This window comes from Magnolia sinica, chromosome 4, assembly GCF_029962835.1.
Source record: "Magnolia sinica isolate HGM2019 chromosome 4, MsV1, whole genome shotgun sequence".
NCBI lineage: Eukaryota > Viridiplantae > Streptophyta > Magnoliopsida > Magnoliales > Magnoliaceae > Magnolia > Magnolia sinica.
In genome coordinates, this window is record NC_080576.1 from 94,490,033 (window position 1) to 94,513,969 (window position 23,937).

The 23,937-nt window shown below is 39.7% G+C and overlaps 2 protein-coding genes across 3 annotated transcripts in view; one reads left to right on the plus strand and one right to left on the minus strand.

Annotated features, from left to right (window-relative positions):
• The first annotated feature begins 2,724 nt into the window (after positions 1 to 2,724).
• On the plus strand, positions 2,725 to 6,977 carry LOC131243405 (fructose-bisphosphate aldolase 1, chloroplastic). The gene is made up of 6 exons (XM_058242752.1): positions 2,725 to 2,983; positions 4,760 to 5,029; positions 5,126 to 5,235; positions 5,722 to 5,812; positions 5,893 to 6,162; positions 6,526 to 6,977. The coding sequence occupies exons 1-6, from the start codon at positions 2,813 to 2,815 to the stop codon at positions 6,802 to 6,804; spliced, it is 1,191 nt and encodes a 396-aa protein (XP_058098735.1). The 5' UTR covers positions 2,725 to 2,812; the 3' UTR covers positions 6,805 to 6,977.
• A 14,104-nt stretch (positions 6,978 to 21,081) lies between these two features.
• The window catches only part of LOC131243406 (probable serine protease EDA2), an 88,730-nt gene continuing 85,874 nt past the window's right edge, over positions 21,082 to 23,937 (minus strand). The window contains exons 12-14 of one of the 2 annotated variants that reach the window (XM_058242753.1): positions 23,581 to 23,664; positions 23,102 to 23,200; positions 21,082 to 21,244 (exon numbers count right to left, since the gene is read on the minus strand). In XM_058242753.1, the coding sequence (XP_058098736.1) occupies positions 21,204 to 21,244; positions 23,102 to 23,200; positions 23,581 to 23,664 (224 nt within the window). In that variant the 3' untranslated portion in view covers positions 21,082 to 21,203. Of the gene's footprint in view, positions 21,245 to 22,710; positions 23,011 to 23,101; positions 23,201 to 23,580; positions 23,665 to 23,937 lie in introns of those variants that run through there. The other variant, XM_058242754.1, reaches the window with a different exon arrangement.

Below are 23,937 nucleotides of genomic sequence, written 5' to 3' on the forward strand. Positions count from 1 at the left end.
ATCCCAAAAAATCAGCCACGGAACTCATGTGGGCCATAACATCTAAAATCATGTGAAGACATCTTAATACATATAAAAGCACTTGGTGGGGCCCACCTAAAATTTGGATGCATCTGAAACTTGGTCTGACCCCTCATCTAAGCAAGACACACATAATGGATGGGCTGGATTTGTGAACCACATCTCAGTGGGCCCGACAAATTATTATGAATGTTTTAATGGAGGGTAAACCCTCTCAACTTTTGTATGTGTTGTGGCCCACACAAGTCACGGATTGACTTGATTTTTAAGCCCTAGGCCTACCATGGAATGGTGCATCTGACTGATGGGGTAGATGTTCAACACGCATCACGGTGGGCCCACACAACTCGACCTTGTGGTAGTTCCCATGAACTCGACCGCATAGAACCTTTTCCATATGTATATTTCTCAGGCCCAACCATAAGTTGCTGTCCACCCAAGAGATGAGTTGAACCTGTCATATGCGCCACATCCACTCATTAACGTCCACTCAATTGGTGAACAATGCTTGTATTTTGTTATTTACCAATGGCTACATATTGTTTTCAATGATGTGGCCCACATGATGAGCAATCAGCCTGAGTTTTGCAAAAAGTGGTCCTTGTCATGGGGCCCACCTATTGGAAAACTTAGACGTGGCATGCACACCACATGTTCGAATTGTGTCCAATCTTGAGATCTTTTATGTGTTATAAAGATTTTATTTATTTATTTATTTAATTATCATCCCTGCATAATTATTGCTAACTAAAATGAGATAAATTCATACTTTTGGGGGCAATCAAACGAGGCCTCGGGCTTTTATTATTATTATTATTATTCCAGTTGAATATGGACCTATGGCAACCAAACAGGGGCCTTAGGACTCTTTTCCAGTTGATCGCAGACCTCTGGTAACCAAACAGGGCCTCAGGGCTCTTTTTTAAGTTGATTGAAAGACCTATATTGTATTTCGGGAGCGGATTAGCTGTTACCCGGGTACTACCTTAGTGGGTGTTACACTAACCTTGTGGGGCCAGATTGATGTATTTTTATATATCCACGCCGTCCATCTGTTTTTCCATCTCAATTTAAATGTGATCCCAAAAATTAAGAAGATCCAAATATCAGGTGGGCCGTACCACTAGAAACAGTGATGAATAACAATTAAATACTTTTTATGGAGCACAAAAGTTTTAGATCAAGCTGATATTTAGATTTTACATTCATCCAGATCTTGTTGACATTATCAACAGGTTGGATGTAAAAAAAAAAAAAAAAAAAAAGCCCTTTGGAATTTTTAATGGTAAGATATTCAATCACCAATGTTTCCTGTTGTGTGGTCCACTTGATATTTCGATATGCTTAATTTTTTGGACCCGTTCTAAAATGTGCTGAAGAAACGGATGGACGGCGTGGATATACAACACATCATCAATGTGAGCCCCACAGTAAGGGTAACACCCACTAAAGTGTTACCCGGGCAACACACCTAATCTGCTCCCTTGTAATTCTGACATGTCTTGTGAATGCCACAAATTGAAAGGTCAAGATTCTCCCATCCATGATATTTTCTTAGGTCGTAATCCAGAGACATTAGCATGAATGATCAATGGTCTGAATTACCTGACCATGGTCCCCACCTGTCAAAACTGAAAACATTTATGTAATGGTGAAATGCCCTTGCCATGATATATATTTTTGGCTGTAATTCAGCCAGTGGTTCCTGAACTGATGGTCCAAAGGAGTGTCAGATATCTGGGCAGATGGAACCCATATCAGAGATCTGGACCGTTTATCATCTGGGTTACAATGTGAACATGCCATGGACCAAAAACAATGTTGGTACGTTAATCAGAAAAATGGACGGCTAAGAAAAGAATTCCAACATTCCAAATTCAACTCAGAAGTGTGGCTCACTTGATGTGTATACCCACCTGATATTTTACAGACGGTATGATCACAGTGCAAATTACATGATAAACGGTCTGGATCTCTAACATATGTTCCGCCAGCTCACACGAGGGGCCCTCAAATCACAACCGTCTATTTCCCATCTTCTTCTTTTATCCCCAAAATTTGATCCATGTTTGTAACCAACAGGGAAATTCCCTATTGTGCATCTATTTTGTACATGTGGGTCCCATGGTTGTTTTATCAAAGCCATTGATCTGATGGGCCCGTGCTTAGATTGACTCTGCCCAAAAAAAATCTGATCAGTTTGTCAACTCTCACGTTTATTCAATGGTTAGGATCTTCCAATTTGATAAATTTGGGGCCTATGGAAAATCCATGATGGGGTTGTCAGATCAATGGCTTGGATTAAACCACATGTGCAAATTCACAGCCCCCCATCCAAATTCATGAAATTCAGATAAGGCCCACCCATCAAGTGGACCACTCAATAAAGCTTGAATACAGACCACATGTCGTCTTTATCCTACCCTTTGAATTTTCTCATGAATGAGTGGCCCACCTAAAATGAGAGTAGCACAAGCAACATGATAAGGATGTCACACACGTGTGCTTCAGTGGTACGTGTGCACATGACACCTAACTCTATCACGTGTGCTTCAGTGGTACGTCCTGATTGGAGGTACATCCCACCATGTAGACACAGCAAGTTATCAGACACGTGGCAGGCTCTCATTGACCAATGCATGTGAGCCTCAAACGAGACATCTCTTAGGTACGATGTAAAATTATAAATGGTGAGTAAGGATAGCCACTCCAAGCTGTGCTTAAGCTAAGGAGTGAACGGTGTGTGTTTACCGGAATCCGATAAGAGAAAAACCGTCGGTCGACCGGAGAAATGGCGTCGGCATCTCTCTTAAAATCATCTCCGGTCCTCGACAAATCCGAATGGGTGAAGGGACAGTCCCTTCGCCTCCCGTCGGCCACCGCTGGCTTCCGGTCCCACTCCGCTCCTTCCACGCTCACTGTACGTGCCGGTCCCTACTCCGATGAGCTCATCAAGACTGCGGTATGAAAATTTCCTCTCTACCTTCGTTTTCATTGTAGAATATACTATTAAAACTTGCTGAGTCGACTCGACTCGAAACACATCAAATAACTCAACTCAATTGAATTTTGAGTCGAGTCATGCTTTATATCAAGAGGAAGTGCAGTGCAGGATACTCTGAGGTGGGGATATGGAATTTGTATAATTAGGCTCATGTTTCATTGACCCAAAAAATCAGCCCAGTGAAAAGATATATCCTAGTGAGTTCGCTTGTTTTTGGAACCTGGATTTGTAGGCCATAAATTAAAGGTTAGGATGAGTGGATTTTTCAACATGGTCTATGTTGAAAACTGCGGAAACACCTAGAAACAAATCCTGCACTCACACAATTCTGCGCGTATTTTTTTTATGGGACTTCGATGGCATCGACTACTCATCGATGACTTGTTAATGGCAGCAAACTTACTTCGATGACATCGAGTAGCAATACTAAAAAGTTTTAGCGACTAATATGAATTTTTTTAGGTTTTCTCGGTAGGATGACATCCATACCTACTCAGTAACATCTTAAATAGGATTTTGATGGCATCGAGAGATCCTATTGCTTACATATTTAAGACACTAAAAGAGACTAATGCTAGGATCATTGAACCATCGCCCCACATGTACAAACTCAAGACAGGAAAATGAAGTATACCATATATATCATTGACTAGAGGATTCTAAGGCTCCTATTTTTTTAATGGTCTCTTGAGGGGCTGTTTGGACACCATAAAAAGCCAATACTAGGAGGTGGAACCCTTCTTTTGATCTGAAACCAGGATTCCGTGGCCTGTTGGATCGCCACTGGCAATTGTCCGTTTCGAACCCACCTGATGATTTAGGTGAAAATTCCATGAGAACCCAAAAACCAATCTGATTGCTTTTTCATGAAATGAGGATTGCGGGTCGGCTGTCCAAACAGGCCCTATAGCAATTAAAATGGGAGCAAGATGTCTATTAAGGCTTTTCTTTCTAAAGTTGGGTATTTTATCTGTTCATTTAGTTTTGTAATGCAATAAGTGGACAACTTTCCCCTTTTCCCCAGTTCTACAACATGCATATGCTAATTCATGAATTATGTTTGATATTTAATGGGTTTTTCTAATGTCTCCAAATCTTTTAAACGCCACACGTGGTGACCTACAAGCTATGGTGTAAGAATTATGCTGATCGGATGATCCTAATCCTTGAAACAGGACCAATTTGTTACAACCATTCATTATTCACCAATCATAAATCACATGGTTAGAATCATTAAATCAAAATGTTACTTTATAATCATAAGAAATACAAAGTGGGATATATCTACTAAATGTTTCCAAGATGATGATTGGACTTATTTTGTTTCTTGAATCAATCTTGACTGTTCATTTTTATGCTATTGATTGGAAGCTTAGGATCCATTAATTGGCTTGATTTTTGCACCATGGCCAACCCGAGCCCGACCCATTACCCATCGAGGTTGGCCAAAACCCACCTTAGAAGTGGGTCGGGCCAGTTGAACCGCAGGTCAACCCAGCCCATTCCTACCCCTAATTTTGGTCGTGTCTCATAGGCAGGATCTGTACTTTTGTTATCTCCTCCTCAATGGACCATTTAGCCCAACTTAATAAACCCAACTGAGCCTGAGTTCTCATTCATGGTCCAGGCCACGCACAGCCTTGGACCTGGCCCAGATAAGCCAGTTCGGAGATGGTTCATGTAATTGACCAAATTACCCTTGTGACACCTACTCATTTTCCATGGCATTGGCAGAAAATCGTTGCTTCTCCAGGGCGTGGCATCCTGGCTATGGACGAGTCGAATGCGACATGCGGGAAGCGACTCGCGTCCATTGGGCTCGAGAACACAGAGGCGAACCGACAGGCTTACCGCACCCTGCTCGTCTCTGCTCCTGGCCTTGGCAACTACATATCTGGAGCCATCCTGTTCGAGGAGACGCTCTACCAGTCCACGGTCGACGGCAAGAAGATTGTTGATGTCCTTGTTGAGCAGAACATAGTGCCAGGGATCAAGGTTGACAAGGTAATGTATGGATGTGATAGTTAGGCCCACTATCATTTTATCCTCTCATTGTATCTTTAATGATTTGATTCATGTCATGTGTTTGTTATCTTTCAGGGTCTAGTGCCTCTGGCCGGCTCGAACAATGAATCTTGGTGCCAGGGCCTCGATGGCCTTGCTTCCCGCTCTGCCGCTTACTATCAGCAAGGCGCTCGTTTTGCAAAATGGTAGAAATTCACAGAAAATCCTTAGTAGAAGTGTTTCCAATCAGAAAATCTTTGCAACTGATCATGGTCGTCGCTGACAAGAAGCGGGCCCCCACTAGCTTCTTATCACTGTGCAATTTTGATCAAGATGATGAGATTCACCAACACCTCTCTCACTGGATATTTTCATTATATAAGTACATTCATGTATTGAATTTCTTAGCTGTTGGTTGTAGGAAGTGGGTGTTACTTGATCCTGTATCCTCCATGAACATTCAAAACAAGTGGGGCCCACTTCTTATCAGTGTCTGATCTTGACCAAACAGTGGTTCAGATTCACTTCACACAATACATACATGCATTTGATGGTCTTTATAAACCATTTCCCATAATTCAGGGACTTCCTTCTTTAATAAAATGGAAAACAAGATCAATCATCGGCGAAATGTTCACTTCATCTCCAAAAGAAATTTGTGGGTGTTGGACTAATATCAATTTCCCTGACAGGCGGACAGTCGTGAGCATTCCAAACGGCCCATCTGCACTTGCAGTGAAGGAAGCTGCTTGGGGTCTTGCTCGCTATGCTGCGATCTCACAAGTAAGATTTCAGCTATTTATACTCCTCTTTAATTCCGTCACATTGCAGTTAAGGATCAACTGATTGGTCGAGATTGGCAGGATAATGGCCTGGTTCCAATCGTAGAGCCAGAGATCCTGCTCGATGGTGAACATGGTATTGACAGGACATTTGAGGTGGCCCGGAAGGTGTGGGCTGAAGTCTTCTTCTACCTAGCTGAAAACAATGTGATGTTTGAAGGGATCCTCCTCAAGCCTAGCATGGTTACTCCTGGAGCTGAGTGCAAGGACAGGGCCACACCTGAACAGGTCGCTACATACACCCTCAAGCTTCTCCAGACCAGAATTCCCCCATCCGTTCCTGGAATCATGGCAAGTCTCTCTCTCTCTCTCTCTCTCTCTCTCTCTGGCAGTTGGAAATCTATAACTAACTTTTGAATATTTGAAATGTCCAAACTGCTCCTAATTGCTCTTGATGATGATTGTGAGAAATGGGGGCCATGTTAAGATGGGCCACTATTTGTATTTCCTTGGTTGGCTGTCAGCCTGATATGCAAATGGGATGACATCAATGGATGAGATAATCTACAGGTCGCCCAATTCACGGTTGGCGGGCATCCAAACAGAGGCAACCAAGACTTTCAAATCAAAATTCAAAATTGTAACATAGAAAAGTTCTGATCTTGATAAACTACCGACTCATTGATTCCTTGTTTGAAATTTGGAATGTTTCAGTTCCTGTCAGGTGGGCAGTCGGAAGTGGAAGCGACCCTCAACTTGAATGCCATGAACCAAGCTCCCAACCCATGGCACGTTTCGTTCTCCTACGCCAGAGCCCTTCAAAACACTTGCCTGAAGACATGGGGAGGAAGACCTGAGAACGTGAAGGCAGCTCAGGACACTCTGTTGATTCGGGCCAAAGCCAACTCTCTGGCTCAGCTCGGGAAATACACGGGTGAGGGCGAGTCGGAGGAATCGAAGCAAGGAATGTTCGTCAAGGGCTACGTTTACTAAGTTGCACTACTAGTCGATGCTGCCCTTATAGAAGAAGAAGTGGAGGAAGAAGATGAAGAAGAAAAATTGCCTTGTGCTCCCTTTTCTATAGATAGGCATGGAGACTATTTTTGTCCATTGTACTTTTAGCCGTTTAATAAATCTTGCCAGTGATACTATTTCGTGTGCTGAAATGCATATCTTGATGAATTCTTACATAATTCACTTTTTGAATTGGTTTTAACAAAACCCATATGATTTTTTTTTAGAGATACCATATTTTATTAAAGCTGATCCATAATAGCTCTATAATGACGATGGTGATTAACATAGCAGGTGCGTGGAGAAAGGAGAAGGAAGAAATCACTGTCTTCTTCCTCAATGATTAAAAAAATTCAAATAGCATGGAAATTATGAATTGTTTCTTTACAATGCAATTGATATGGCTTATATAAGTCCTAGCCTTGTAATTTACCCAAAATAGTAGAACTTTCTAAAAATAGTAAAAACATCTAAATTGACAAAGTGACTTAAAGTTATTATAAGATTCTTTAAACCTAAAAATAACTACAAAAAATAGCAAAATTGTAACTTAGAAATAATAAGTATTGGATTTGAATTGAAATTTGACCCAGGCAGATTTATTTGCAAAACTATTCAGAGGTCAATGGACCATGTTCCATTGGTTAGGTTGCAGGGCTCATTCATAGCTTTCCAATGATCTTATTTGCATGATTCCAATAACTGGTTGCAAAGTTATAACCATTGAAGTTATAGATTAAGTCGACTCCTCTTAGTTTGTTCTTTTGACCTGATCAGAAACCAATGCCCAACATGGACCTACTGATCAAAACACCTAACCCAAACCCAGTTGGACCGGTGGTATGGCTCTGGCTAGGCCAGCTTATTTGTCACCCTACCTAGAGACGAAGTCATGAATCCTGCTGAAGAGTCAAGATGGAACAATACTTAGGTCACCATTTTCTAGTTTGGTTTTTTGGTAAATATCTTTAATCCTTCTCTTAAATGCCTTAGCTTTTGCTTCATTGAATAATTCCCACTGGTCGATCTGGCCGAGGCCATTTTTCTATTGCCCTTATATCTAAGGATTGAACCTCTTTAGAGGAACCATCAAAGTTCAATTTCCAATCAACATCTAGAGCAGCATGCAGAATGAAGAACAACCATAGTTCTCACTTGCTATCAACTACACCTTAAATCTCTTGAAATTTTGATGCCAAAACCAACACGCGCCTGTTTAAAATAGTATGAGGTTTGCTAAGTTCATATGTGTATAGGGATCTGCCCATCCTTGAGAGAGAGATAAAGATTGGTTGTAACGAGACTGATTAGAGGTTGATGCAGCTTGCATCTACATTCAAAAATTTCAAAACTACCGATCGCTAGTCAGTCCACGATATGACTATCCAAAGCTTGCATATTGGCTTATCGTATGCGGATCATTATTTTTTTTAAAAAAATCCAGTTGGAATTATTACCCAACCGCAGGCCCCACGGCCCCACTTCAATGTGTGCAATCAGAAGATCAGCCCTTCTTCCCCACAAATCAAGCCTCTTGGGTGATGTCCAACCCATGCTATAGCCCTTCTCCCATGCACCCAAATGGACTCAAATCCTTTCACTATTACTGTCATCCACTCTTGGCGCGAAGTCCCACGCAAACATAAAAGGTGAATCACAAAAAGATCTAACCGTTTGATTTTCATTAATCTTTTGATTTAAAAAAACACTTCAATAATGAAATCAAGACACCGAATGGTTCAAAAAAATTGTAAAATCTTTTGAAAACATTTTTGAGATAGTGACAACGTATTTAGAATTTGCTAGAGTTTCTAATAAGCAAGATAGGGTTATAGATTTAAGTCTAGGGTGACTCGCAAATCCCATATTAGAGTACGTCAGGCTTCAACTGAATTTTAATGCATGTACCCAATCACACATATGCGTCTATCACATTGATGGAATTAAAAGGTGTCTCAAAATTGACTATTCAAGTCAAGCCTTGAACTCGATAGATCTGATTGTCTCATTATCTTTTTCCTCTATCCTCCGTTGTGTACAAGATTCATCATTTTTCCAATAGTACATAAGGTTTCAACTGAATTTTAATGCACGTACCCAATCACACCATGTGTCTATCACATTGATGGAATTAAAAGGTGTCTCAAAGCCATAACACTAAGACAAAAAAATCCCTCCATAACCTTAGGTCTAAGGATAAGTCCAAGCTTGTGTACTATCAAATCTACTATAACCCACTAAGACATACAAGACTCCACACTCACTAATGACTTTATTCCACTTCCAATCAACAAGACCTTGGCTTCTAGAGTACACACATCCAACAGCTATTCTGTTTTTCAGCTACACTTATGTTTCATAAAAATCTGGCCGACCTGATGAGTCAACTGGCAATTTTTTTGGCCAAGGCATCTGATGGACAGCTTGGATTTCACACCGATATTCCATGCTGTCATGCTTGTGCATATGATTACCGAAGATTTTTATCAGAAGTCTGAAAATAGTTAGGATCATTCAATGATTAGTTTTTGAGAACTTTGGCTAATTGGTGTCTATCCCTCATGGACAAGCTGCATGACATTGTGATTCTTGCAAATTGTGATTTAAGATGGCCAATCACTCATTAATGCAAGAAAAGAAATTTGAAGTACTAAACTTTCAATCTGCAATTTGAAAGATTAAAACTTAATCATTCCACTCTAATCCACAATTTGGAAAATGGACTATGAGTTTTTTTTTTTTTGTTTTTTTATTTTATTTTATTTTTTTTTAATTACACACGCACACGCACCCCCACACACTCACGCTAGTGGAATTTCACCACCTATGGGTACTCGAACCCCCACACACTCACGCACCTTTGTGGACTATGAGGTTGACCTTTGTGGGCCCCACGGTGATAGTTTTCAAACATCCACCTTGTGCATCAGATGAGCCCTTCCATGGTGAGACATGAGGCAAAAAATTCAGTGCAATCCATGACTTAGTTGGGCAAAACTACATCATGTGGTTCAGACATTTAGTCTGTCCATTGTGTGTGTCCACTTGGAAGAGGGGTCATAAGAAATTTCAAGCCATTTTAAAGCTTAGGTGAGTCCCCCCAAGTGATATAAGATATTTCATGATGATTTCACATGGCTCCAGATGGTGTGGCCTACTTGAGTTCGATATGGCTGATTGTTGGTACATCCCATGACCCGGAGTAGACCCAACAAAAGGCATGGGATGGATGTTTGATACATCACGGTGGGCATGTAGAGTTTGACCTCATGGGTCTCGACTCAGGTGGGGTTCAACTTGGGTGGGCTCAAACTGCAAGCAACTTTGAGTTGGCACTATATGCCCTCGAAAGCAAGCCGATGTTCTTTTTTTGATCTTGTTTATTTTTAAAACAATACCTCTTGCCTCATTAATTGTGTATGGAACTGATGAAACATGTGGATATGCTTATCTATATTGGAGAGGGTTTCTTGTGTGTGTCCTCATGGAAGTTGAGATTGGCCACAATAGCCACTAGTCAAGGAAGAGTTGTGGGTCATGGATATTAATTACTCATAATGTCGATTTGGTAACCAATGATGAGTTGAGATGGACAGTCTCCATTAGAGCTGGGCATTGAGTCGAGTCGGACCGAGTTAGGGCTAACTCTAACTCGATCCGGTTTTGAAATAGGCTTGACCCGAACTTGATCCGACTTGATACTAAGTCTAGCATGCCTAACTCAATTCGAGTCTGATCTGGCCTAGACTGATCCAGACCGAGTCCGATCTGGTCAGAAGTACCAAGTCAGGTCGAGTTGGCAGTGAGTCGGATTGAGAGATGAGGGAGGGAGAGACTGAGAGAGTAGAGAGGAGAGAGATGAGGAGGAGGGTGAAGGTGATGGGTGGTTGCCGGGCTTGAAAGATGAGGAGGACGAGGGAGGGAGACAGATTTTGGGATCGGGTCGGGGTAGGGTGCGGCAGGTAGGGTTAGAGAGTTGGGTTTCGGATCAAGTCGGGTCTAACAGGATCGGGTTTCGGGTCGAGTTACTAGGTAACTCGAACTCGACTCGGTTTGAGTTCGGATTAGGCGAAGCCTACTCGGTTCGGACCGACTGACCCATTTAGTTCGGGTCGAGTCGGATCGGAACGAGTCGGACAAGTCGAGTTAGCCAAATCGAGTCGTCCGGTGCCCACCTCTAGTCTCCACCATCAGGAATTATGCGTTATTATGTGTTATTATCCAATATTAAATGAGAGTGTAAATATTCAATGTGTTTGTGTATTCTTGGTCTTAGTGCGGATTGGACACTTGCATTGGTACTTGGTAGGTTGGATCAACTCTCTGGTTAAAGAGGTCCATCATGTCTTGACCGAATTGAGCTGATCATGTACTAACTTTCACTAATCCTTAAAGAGTAAAGGCCACCTCGAGGCTTCATGGTTCAAGTATTTTGTTATTTAGGTGTCTTGCTAGGATACATTAATGAATGACATACATGTGTTGTTGGACATGGTGTCCACTTGCGTACCTTGAATGCTTAGTATGGACTGATCTTTATATTTGGACAGTCCAACAAGTGGTTTTATAGTTGTCCAACACATTTTAAATGTTTAAGTTTGAATAATCGATTTTAACAATTGAAGTATTTTAATTATGCTTGATAGTACATCCAATGATTCATATATGTTGATCCATCACTTAAGCTTGCATGAAATTTATGGCCTACCATGATCACCATTAAGAGTAGAAAGATTTAATCAATTTGGGTGCATGAATGGATAAGATTATATACTTTTGATATAATAAGGTATATTGAAGTTTATAAGACCGAGGAGCAGCAACGATGGAAATTAAATCAATGGATGTAGTAGAATGGACCGTTTCTGTGTCCAATCGAGTTGTAATTTCGTCTTTTTTAGATCTTGATGTATCTAGCATCATGGATGGCCTAGATTAAACTGAATTTCTTTGTACTTAGATACAAATATTTTATTTTAACCATTCATGGAAGATCCAGGTGTAGGTGGCCCAACATCAAATGCAAAATTTCCGGATTCACATATTCAGGGACAAGGAAGAGAATCAAGCATGTGGGGTTCACACGTGTGGTTGATCACACGATGGCATGGGAACATCCCATCTCTTCACTTGCCTTATCAATGCACGCTCATGCATAGGAAAGTTTGAGCCATCATCTAGACCCTTTTAGGGTGAGAATGTCCCATGTCCAGCAATGCATATAAATCGTATGTGGCCTTCTACATGTGACCCAATCAGTAAAAAGGCAATATGGACCGTTGATCAATGGACACTCCTGCTTGAGTAGTTTCAATGGAAAATCCAACCACGTCAAGTCAGTGCTAGTATGATCTGATGCTGGACTGTCTTTACTATGGGCGGCCAAGAGTTTTGACATACAGTTTATGAACATTTTGGATGGATATGATTGTTCAAAACATGATCGGATGATATCTTTTCCATCCCGGTCAGATAGACCTGAAATTTGATGCAGACACACTTTATGACGTGCTCTAAACGATGGATGGAATGGATATGATATTTGAACGTCAGATCTGGTTTGATTTAAATATGAGCCGTTTATCTTGTTTTTGATGAATCCTACTTGTTGATGATCTAATTGAGCTGAAACTTCGTCGGTAGCTCAATTTCAATATACCGAACACATGTGACGACTCAGATGGACAGACGAATTGCCCAATACGTAAGTTTTAGCCAGATCTATCCACGTGTGTGTATGGAGCACACTCTTCCAATTTGATCCTTGCATGGATGGTGCATCCTTAGGTGGTTGAATATATTGTCTGAATGGGTCCGATGACATACAAAGATCTGAGGATTTAAAAAATGATTACATTCATTTACATATTCTAATGCATGTGATGGTGCAAATAATCCATAACATGCCTTGGATTATGTATTTGGAGAATATGGCTATGATGGTTCACATAATAGATGGCATTCATATTTTGGGTATGTAATGATGTGAGGACTCATTCATGACTATGATCTATGCATGTGTATTGGTGTACAAAATCTAATATCACTCATCTATGTTGATAACTGCTTGCTATTGAATCATGGTATTGAAAGGGTGTATAATTCGATTAGCTTGGTACCAAGAATGCTCAAAATGAACACCTGAGAATAAGGTACAAAATTCCCACACATATAATGAAAAGGTAATTTTCCATGTACATGTATATATCCCCATTTTAGTACCGTTGTCAATTTCTTACCATCTTGTCCATACAATCAATGTTGTCGAATCGCATATGTGATCATGTGCAATCGCATATGCGACTACATATTTTAAATTTTAAAATTTTAATTTTTTTAAAATAAAAAATAGAAAAATATGAAAATTTTCAACAAAAAAATTTGTATAAAAATATAAGCAATTAAGGGTAACTTTCCTAAGTTAATAGATAACTAATTTTATATATTTAAAATATATTTGAGAAAAATAAAATCAATTAAACATCATGTACTTTCAATAGAGAGAGAGAGAGAGAGAGAGAGAGAGAAAGAGAGAGCACTCGGAATTAAGAAATGCAAGAGAAGAAGAGAGTAAGAGAATTTTAGAGTGAGAATATTGTAAATGGGGGAGGTTGGGAGGCCTTTTTATAAACGAAAAATTTTTCTTTTAATTACAAAAATAAAAATAAATATGCCAACCGTTGGCCAATATGCGATCGCATATGCTGTATGTGATTGCATACAACTCATTTGCGATCGCATATTTTCGCATATGCCATATATGCGATCGCATATGTGAATTGCATATGCACATATACAAGGTTGCACATGTCCTGCGTCACGGTATCTTTAAATTAGGATACACTCTTTAGGATTGACATTTTCAAGGGTTCTATGGAAAGTGATTTCAAGTGATTCTACTTATCCCTAGTGGAGGCATTCTATTTGATTATTTCTATTATTTCAAGTGATTCTACTTATCCCTCAAGTGTGAGTACCATGATTTTGAATTCGAGGAAAAGACCCACAGAAAACAATTCTTTTTTTTTCTTTTTTCTTTTTTTCTTTTTTATGGCATAATTGCCTTGGTCATCTTAACACAAATAAACTTGGGACACTGATTAAAGATGGTACTTTGACAGGAGTGAAAATTAAGCATTTGCCTACATTTGAAGCCGGTTTATGTAGAAAGATGACCAGGAAAACATTCCCTAAAGGGAACATTGAGAGTGCTACAGATCTCCTTCTGCTTGTACAATTGGATGTCTGTGGTCCCTTGAATGTGAGTGCAAGGAGGTTATGAGCATTTCGTGACGTTTGTTGGTGATTTCTCCATATTTGGTTGTGTATACCTTTCGCACAATAAATCACATGTCTTTGAGCCATTCAAAGAATACAAAACTAGTGTTGAAACAATTTGGTAAAATGTAAAGGTATTGAGATCATATTGTGGTGGACAATGTCTCGATCAAATAATTTCGAAGGTGATCTCAAGAAAGAGTGTAAGAGGGTATTGCCACTCAATGGACCACACCCTACAATTATCAGTAAAGCAGGATTGCCGAGAAGAGAAATAGTACCTTGCTTGATGTGGTGGGTTCCATGACGAGTGTTTCCATTACACCCTTTTAACTGCCAAGTATCTCCTGAATAGGATTCAAACTAAGCAGCTCCCAAGATGCCATTTGAACTATGGACTGGGTGGAAGCCCAAGTTCATTTGGTGATTTGAGTTTTCCTGCTATGGTCAAGAAAATATAATCAAGTTGGAATCTAGGAGTCATTGTCATCATTATTGAAGCCTTGTACTAATTAATTGGGGTTGGCTACATGAACCTTTTTCCACCATTCCACTCCATTAATGGCCATATCATAGATCATTAACTCATTTCTTACTACCTCAATCCACGTCCTTTTGGGCCTTCCCCTTGCCCTTTTAGAGCCTTCAACTTGCACCAACTAACTCCTTTGGACTAGCGCAGTTCTTGGTCTCCATTGCATGTGACCAAACCATCCAAATCTACTTTCCGCTCATCTTGTTACCTATTGGATTTGGTGCTACTCCTAAATTCCCCCATATGCATTCATGTCTAATTCTATCCTTCCTCATCTTGCGCACATACATCTCAACATCCTCATTCCAGCTGCACTTATCGTATCAACATGTTATTGCTTAATTGCCAACATTCTGTCCCATAAAGCATGGCTGGTCTTTATAACCATCCTATAAAATTTCCCTCAATTTGGGTGGTACACAACGATCACATAAAACTCAAGAGTCACATCTCCATTTCATAAAGTTGCAATCTCTGAGTATTAGGTGCTTTATATATATATATATATAGAATATCTCATGGAATATAAAGAGTACGAGTTCTATGATCCTGCAGAGCAGAGAATTATAGTTAGCAGGGATGTTCTTTTCTTTTTTAGTAAACTTCATGCAGGATAATAAAATTGATCAGAGTGTGGACTTTCTCGAAAGTTCAGATGATATTTCTCCCAGTATTCCCAAGACATCTAGTCCAAAAAGGTGGATTCCTGATCCTCAGCCTGCACCAGTCTTATATCATAACCAGAGACAACACTGGGAACGTAACAGATTCGTCTAAGTAAATGAAGTGTTACCAGCAGCGCCTGACAGATGTGAAAATGATCCTAGTTCTTATTAGGAAGAGATGATCGATATTGATTTTTTTTTAGCGATGATGAAAATTTATTGAAAAGGCAAAGAGAAATTACAAAACAGAAAGAACTGTACAAACAGCCCAAGAAACCGTGGGCCCTTATAAAAATGGGCCCATATAAGTCAGCCCAATTACCCACAGACCCTTACAGATCAGCCCATGTTGCCGGAAAATGGTTTACAGCCCTCATTGCCACTGCCCACTCTATCATGAGTGATTTTGCTTGCTTGAAGACTTCCTTGACTTGCCTCGACTGATTCCTGAAGCATCTATTATTCCTCTCCAGCCATAAAGACTGCCCTGCCAACAACGCTAGACACCACACTTTCCGGCCCACTTCCGAATGCGAATCATCATGCCACATATAGAAGAGCTGACTAGTGGAGCTTGGAAAAACCCATACTACCCCAAACAGATTGAAAAACCTTTGCCACAACTGAGTCATGAAACCGCAATGGATGAAGAAGAGCTGATCCACCGACTCCCCGTCTTGGTAACACATAATGCATACGTTAGGCAAAATCATCCTTCTTTTCCTGAGATTATCAACTGTCAGGACCTTACTACAACCTACTAACGACCCAAATGCCGCCACCTTTGGGGGTGCTCCATAGCGCCACACCTGAGCAGTCGAACTTGGCTCACCATCAGCACCTCCTCCCTCCAAGCTCTTGTAAAAGGATCTAACGGAGAACTTCCCGGACTTCTCTCAACCAAACCAACAAGTCTGGATCTGAGAGCACCGGCTTCAATTTAACCAGAGTGGTTAAGAGTCTGACTAACTCCTCTGTCTCCACTTCATCCAAATTCCTTCTACATGGAGGAGTCCAGATAACCTCGTCTCCTTGAAAGGAGAAACACGTTGCCACCACTATCCCCTCCCCCGATGCCAACCTAGCTAATCTCGGGAAGGCCTCCTGCAATTTCTGATTCCCCACCCAAATGTCTTCCCAGAACTTTATCTTCAAGCCATTGCCTAGAGAAAAACCAACTCCTTCACATACCTTCGGCCTAATCTGCGCTGCTGCTTCCCACACCAAAGAGGCTCTATACAATGATGATCGATATTGATGCGCGACACTAGGTTAAAGACATGGCCGTCGAGAAAAAGTCCATGCATTCCAATCATGCATGAACGCTTGTAGATTGCCCTAACAATATTGTGTCAATTCAATGCAAGTGGATCTACATGAGAAGCGTAAAGTGAATGAAAAAGTGGACACTTTCAAGGATAGGCTTGTAGCCAAGGACTACATGTACAAGGAGGGCATTTGACCAAGGTGAAATGTTTGCCCTGGTCGCCACATTCGTGTATTGTTGGCCATTACTTCCCATAAGGATTTAGAGATATGGCAGATGGACGTAAAAAAGGCTTTCTTCAATGGTTCTTTGGAGGAGAAAATAATGGAGCAGTCTGAGGGATTTTTCTAGCCTCGATTTGAATCCAAGGTATGCAAGCTCCAGAAATTTATCTTTGGCCTTAAGCAAGCATCAATCTAGGAGCTCGAATCTGCGGTTCGATGAGGAAGTTCATATGTTTGATTTCACCAAGAACCTAGAGGAGCCATACGTTTATTTGAAGACCTGAGGCGCCAAACTATGCTCTTTGGTCCTGTATATTGATGGCATGCTCCTCACCTGAATGATGTGGGATTCATGACTGATCCATTGGTTGTCTTCCACATTTAGTATGAAAGACTTGGGAGAGGCTTCTTACATCCTAGGAATTAGGCTCTATTGTAATACAACCGATCAAACTTTAGGACTCTCTCAAGCCTCTTATATGGAGAAGATCTTGAAGAGGTTAGCCATGCTTGATTCTAAGAAGGGAGAAGCGTCTTTTAGGTACAACATTGCACTTATATCAAACCACCACTTTTCTTTAAGAGCTTGAGCCATTAGAGGATGGTGTAACAATGTATATCAAGGGACTTTAACACTCTGTGTGGTGGAACTTTGCACGGGAACATACCGGGCAAGGGTGGAGGTACACACACAACTCACACCATAAACGGTCCCCCATGGGAGAATATATTAGGGAGGCATATTTACTGTTCCCGGGATTTGAACACAAGACGTTTCACTCTAATACCATGTCAAACCACCACTTTACTCTAAAAGCTCGAGCCATTAGAGGATAGTGTAACAATGTATATCAAGGGACATTAACACTCCCAACACTTTCTAGGGATGATTGCCCTAAGACCCATGACAAGAAGCTAGTGATGAAGAAGGTATTACAAATCTACCTTATGTATGCAATGTTGCGTACAAGACTTGATATAGCTTTCACTGTGGGAGTTGTGAGCTGCTACCAAAGCAATCTAGACACAAATAACTGGAAGATAGCGAAACACATTATGAAGTATTTGAGGAGGACGATGCATCTCACTCTCGTGTATGAACATGGGGATTTATCAATCGTTGGTTACACCAACTCGGATTTGTCTGTACATCTGGATTCTAGGAGATCGACGAGTAGCAACATTTTCTCAATGGATAGTGGTGTCGTGAGCCGGTGGAGTGTCAAGCAAAAGTGCATCATAGATTCCACTACGAATGCAGAGTATGTGGCAACTAGCGAGGCGACCAAGGAAGTTGCTTGGCTTGGAAAGTTCCCCTTGGAGCTACAAGTTGTCCCAACGGTTAAAAAGCCGTTGCCCATCTATTGTGAGAACAATGGAGCAATAGCACAATGAAAGGAGCTTTGAAACATAAAGGTCCAAAGCACACCGATCAAATATCACATTATTTGAGATTATGTGGAGAGTCGTATCATAGATGTCCTAAAGATACTTCCGTTGAAAATCTTGTGGCTCCTATTACCAAAGAGTCATCAACAAAAATTTTAATACTCATTTTAGCAACATGTGATTGAGCATGGAGGTTGATTGGCTTTAAGGCAAGTGGAAGCTTGTTAGTGATAAGTGCATTCGAAAGCCAATTTTCTTTTATTTCACATTGTTTATGTTCAATAGAATACTTCTTCCCTCATTAGTTGTTTGTGGAACAGATGAAACATGTGAATGTGCTTATGGGTTATTGGAGAGAGTTTCCTCTTGTTGTCCTTAAGAAAGATGAGATTAGATAGAACGACAACCAGTCAGAGGAGAGTTATGGGTCATGGATCTCAAGTACCTAGAATGTCCATGACCACTTTAGCAATATTGGGCAGCCCGTTATCATGTTTTGTGGTCATCCCACATTGGGAAGCAATGACAAGCTAGGATCAACAATTTCCACCATTGCACATTATTTGCCGTTGCCCTAGTCCACATGGGATTGTAAGTGTTGTTAGGTCTGACTGGATGCTCGCACTGGTGGATCACAGTCTCTAGTTCAGGAGGCCCATCATGTCTAGATTGGATCGACCTAATCATGTACTAGCTTTGGCTAATCCTTAGACTTAAGGTCGTATTAAGACTTCATGTTTCAGTATTTTCTTTTTTGGCTCACCCTGCATGGTTATATTAGATATTGATTTATGGGTGTAGTGGGACGCATGCATTAGGATGTGGCTGAAGTCCACATGCTCTAACTTGGGATCCACTGTTATTCGGGAAACGTATTGTGGATTGATCTTGATGTTTGGAACATCCATCAAAGTGGTTTATAGCTGTCTAATGTGTTTCAAATGTTTCCTGTTTTGGCTCACCCGGCATGGCTATATTAGATACTGACTTATGGGTGTCGTTGGACACATGCATTAGGATGCAGCTAAAGTCCACATATGCTCTAACATGGGATCCACTCTGTTATTTTGGAAACATATTGTAGATTGATTTTGATGTTTGGAACATCCATCAAAGTGGTTTATAGCTGTCTAATGTGTTTCAAATGTTTTAAATTTTTAATGATCAAGTTCAATCGCTGAATTTTTGTTTTAACTATTAAAGTGTTTTACTAGTGCTTGATGGGACATCTAATGTTTGATATTTGTTAATCCACCACTTAGCCTTGCATGGATGTATGGCCAAAGATGGTGGCCATTGATAGTGGAAGGATTTGGTCAGTTTGGTTGCATGAATCGGCAGGATTACAGACTTTTGATGTAGCAGGGGATACTGTATGAGGAGCACCATATTAAGAGTGGTTTTTCTCCTCTTCTCTCTTTGTAGATAGATTGGAGAGAGACCTTTTCTCCTCTTCTTTTTGTTGAGATAGATTGGAGAGGGACCTCCTAAATTAAAGGATTGTCATCGTACTTCAACAATGATCAAAGTACGCATTTCCAAGGTAACATCCTAGACCTCGGCCTACATCCCTTTTAGAATTCATTGAATGTAGATGGGGGAACTTTTTGTTAATAAAAAATCTAGATTTTTCAACAAGTTTATGCTTCCATGTCTTTCAAGATTCGTCAGCAGACTGGCCCAACAGTAAATGTTGGTCCAGTTATTGAGGTCAGGTTGGGCTGCGCAGAAAATCCCCCACTCAACCTCAGGTCAAGTTGGGCTTGGGTCGAGGCCTCGAGCAACCCGACTCAACAAAATCTGACCATTTTTAGTTGCATAGTAAAAATTATTATATTTGATATATGTATAGTAAGATACTAAATTACTAATATAGTATAAGATACTAAATCTTTACCCAAACTCCTCCCAACCCAAGATGGTTGATGATATGGTATGCCAGGTTTGATTGGATCAAGGGCTAAGACAACTTGATGTCAGGTTGGTCTCAAGTTGACCATCAATCCGACATCACCCGCCCAACTTCCACCCTACATGCAACCTAAGGGCTTTTTTGTGTGCCACTTAAAAATGAGTTCGTCTCATTTAAGTTAATAGTAATTATGTATTAGGTTGTGCTTGGTTGCACCGATTTTAATGAAATATAATGAAATTTTGCACAAAATTAGACTAATTATCATGAAATTTTATGATATTTGATGCAACCAAACGCACCCTTAGAGATTATCGCTTATATAAATTATTGGTCATCAAGATTACTATTAATTGTTATAAAAAAATCTCTAACACATAATCATTGGTACCTAAAATGAGATGAACTCATTTTAAAGTGGCACCCAAAAAGCAACTAAAACTTGCATCTTATACTCAGGTATAACTACTTACCCCAGTAAACAAAAGCTTTCTACTTCTTCTTCTTCCACTTCTTCCCAATTTGATGAGGACGACCTAATGTTGATGGATCGGGCTGATTTACTTGTTAATGAGTTTTGGCATGGGTTTGAGCGTGGAAAGGGGCCCAAATATCTACCATAATGGGCCAAACCCGTAGACCCATCAATGGATCAAGCATTATGGTACCCATGGTACACTTTTGGGTCTACAAAAGTGTCTTTTTTTTGTGGCATTTTTGTTAAGTTACGATTTTTTACTTTATTTTTGGATGAATTTTAATTTATTTTTTTTGCTTTGCTTATGCCTTAAGTAGATAGGGGTAGTTTAGTGTTTTCCCTTTAAAATAATATTATAGGGTTGAGATTATAGCATCCAACCATAGCTATGCTTTGATGTAAGGCCCAGATTAGTTCTAGGACTTTTCTTTTGTTCCTTTCATATAAAACTCAATAATAAAATTTGTCCAGCCATTTTTGGGATAATTTTCTTATTTTTCCTACAAACCCAGGGTAGGGTTTAATACAACTGCGTGTGGGTGCCAATTTTCATCCGTTAGCTACATCACAATCTAATCTAGTTTGACAGGAAAACTTACTTCCAAATGGCCGAGCTACAAGATGGCTAGCTCACTTACAAGTTCCACTTCTCTCAATTCTTCTCCTCCTCCCTGAAGAAAACTAACATCAAACACATCCTTCGAAAGATTATGCTTATCTCAACAGAAACTTATACTAGTAAATGGTAGTTCTTTCCACTTTCTTCAAATAATGTTCCTAGTTAGAATTAGAAATCTATAAATATTGATAAAATTTCATTTTTTCTATTTCTATTTTTTTCTCAAATCCATAATCTCTTGTATGTTCACATTTTCTCTTCTCTCACTTTTAAAATTTTAAACTAGCTTTTATAAAAAATAATAGCAAAACCGTAAGCATCAAGTCACCTAACTCAAGTATCGGGCTTTTGTATCAATGCCATTTTAAGACTGTATCAGCAATGAGGCCATTCTTGAAATGGCATCACCACTAGTTTGAATGAGTACGTACCATAATTTTGATCATGTTCCAATATGTTGTTATTATTATTATTTTCTTGGTAGACATCATGTTCCAACACCTTATTTTATTTTATTTTATTTTTGAACACACTCCACCCCCACACACACCCATGCACTCACACCACAATGGGTACTCAAACCCATGACCTCGTGTTGAAACTCTTGTGAGTCTACCACTGAGGCATGGGTAAGGACCCAATGCTCCAACCAGTGTTCGAAATATCGGTATCGCGTTACATACCACTTCCTTGGGATACATATATGTATCAGTTATCGCATGGGATATATCATTTGTATCGGGTAATTTATCGCACTTTTTGGGAAACATGGGGAAACATTGGGAAAATGGTTGAATTTTTCAATGAAAGTTCAGGGATTGTTAAAAAAGACATTAATAGTTTAATACACACTTTTAAATCATAACATCTCAAAAAAGAAGTGCACATAATAGGTTTCCTTTGTATAAGAACCTAAGCTAAGCGCTATCTGACTGAACTAATGTAACTATATTCAAAATTGAATGCATAACATTTAGAGTGTATGTGATGATCATTTCATCAAACACTCTTAAATACTTCAAAATTAGCCTCAATTGACAGCTTGTTGAAGGGAAATTTTGAAAAAAAATATATATTTTTTAACAAATTTTTAATAATTTTTAATTAAAAATGATTTTTATTTTCCGAAAATTAAGGACTTAACAAATCAGTAGATCAGCCCTCATACATGCTTGATTTCACGTTTGGAATGCAATATTGCAAGCGATTTGGGAGAAATTAGGAAAATTTCGAATTTTTCCCAATTTCCCCAAAATTAGGCCACCTATTTCGAAATTGGAGTGTTTGTGAAGATCAATTCATCAAATACTCTTAAATGCTTTGAAATTAGTCTCAACTGACAGCTAGTTGAAGGAAATTTTTGAAAAAAACATGGAGAACATGAAGAACCAATGGATATCGAAATCAAAGCTCCAACTTCATGATTTTTCATGCAAAACATGAAGAACCAATGAATTTGTAACCATTTGACATTGATTTAACATAATTTCAACAAAAAAAAAAGGGGGGGATCAGAAATTGAAAATGCTCACCGGATCAAACGTGTAGGATATATCAACACTACCTGTGCGTTTCATATCGCACAAGTGGGATACAAGATACATCGTGGGATATATTAGATGATATCGTCGATATTTAAAACATTGGTTCCAACATGTTAAATTGACTAAATGAAATGAAAACAGAAACTGTTACAATAAAATTATTAACTTTTTTATCTTCTGTTGGTCATTAGTATAAACAAAAGTGATAATAACATCAAAGGCCAATGTCATTTAGACACAGAGTCCAATCATTTGTAAATAGGCGATTGCATATCTGTTGATCAGTATGAAAGACGAGAATTAGTTAACAATAATAGTGCATTTTCTCTGCATCCATGGCAATAACGTTCAGATATAACTGCTACCTTTATCTTGGCATTCCGAGAGCCACAAGTCTATATGTTTTACAATCTGCTGTCTCACTTTGAGCACTGCATCAGGAGAGGTGCAGTTTCTGGCATCACCTACAAATAATCAATCACTTGATCAACCAGGAGAAATCTTAGCAGCAGCACTCTCCCCACTTCATTACCAATGAGAAAGCAGATGGCAAGATGCAGGTTGGTTACTACGCCCAGTATTTCACTAAGAAAATGATGCAGTGTGGAGGTTTGCTAAGGGTCCATCTTATCAGCATTGAGGATCAGATATAGGGTCTGCGTTCTTTGACCCTTTCAGAGATGGATCTGGCAGCCCACTTTGACTGTGATAACTTACACCCATAGTGATCTTTTTCAATCAGTAATGCACACTGGATCATTGCCCTATAATGCCGTGTGCCTCTGTTGGGGGGCATGTTGGGAGGCACTGGCAAATTTTCAGGGTAGAGTGAAGCAGAATATACCTTCAGGGTTCAAGGGAGACTGGGGGCATCCTCTCAGATCAGTTCCATGGCCGCAATTATGACATGAGACGATGTAGGAAGGCACTGGTGGTTTAAAAAAAACAAAAAAACAAAATCAGTAACAATGATAAAATAAAGCATAGACAGTAAATATATTTGGGGTAAATCCTAATCAACTTTGGTCAAAATTTTCAGACGAGTTGCATAAAAATACTGCAGCAGTCAAAACTCAGGAATTCCATTCATGCAAATTCTATAACAATGGTCATGAGGAAAAAATAAAAAAACTAATCTAATACATACAGCTTAGTTTCCATCAAATGACTTGCAGATATGAGATTATGAGAAGAAACCCTT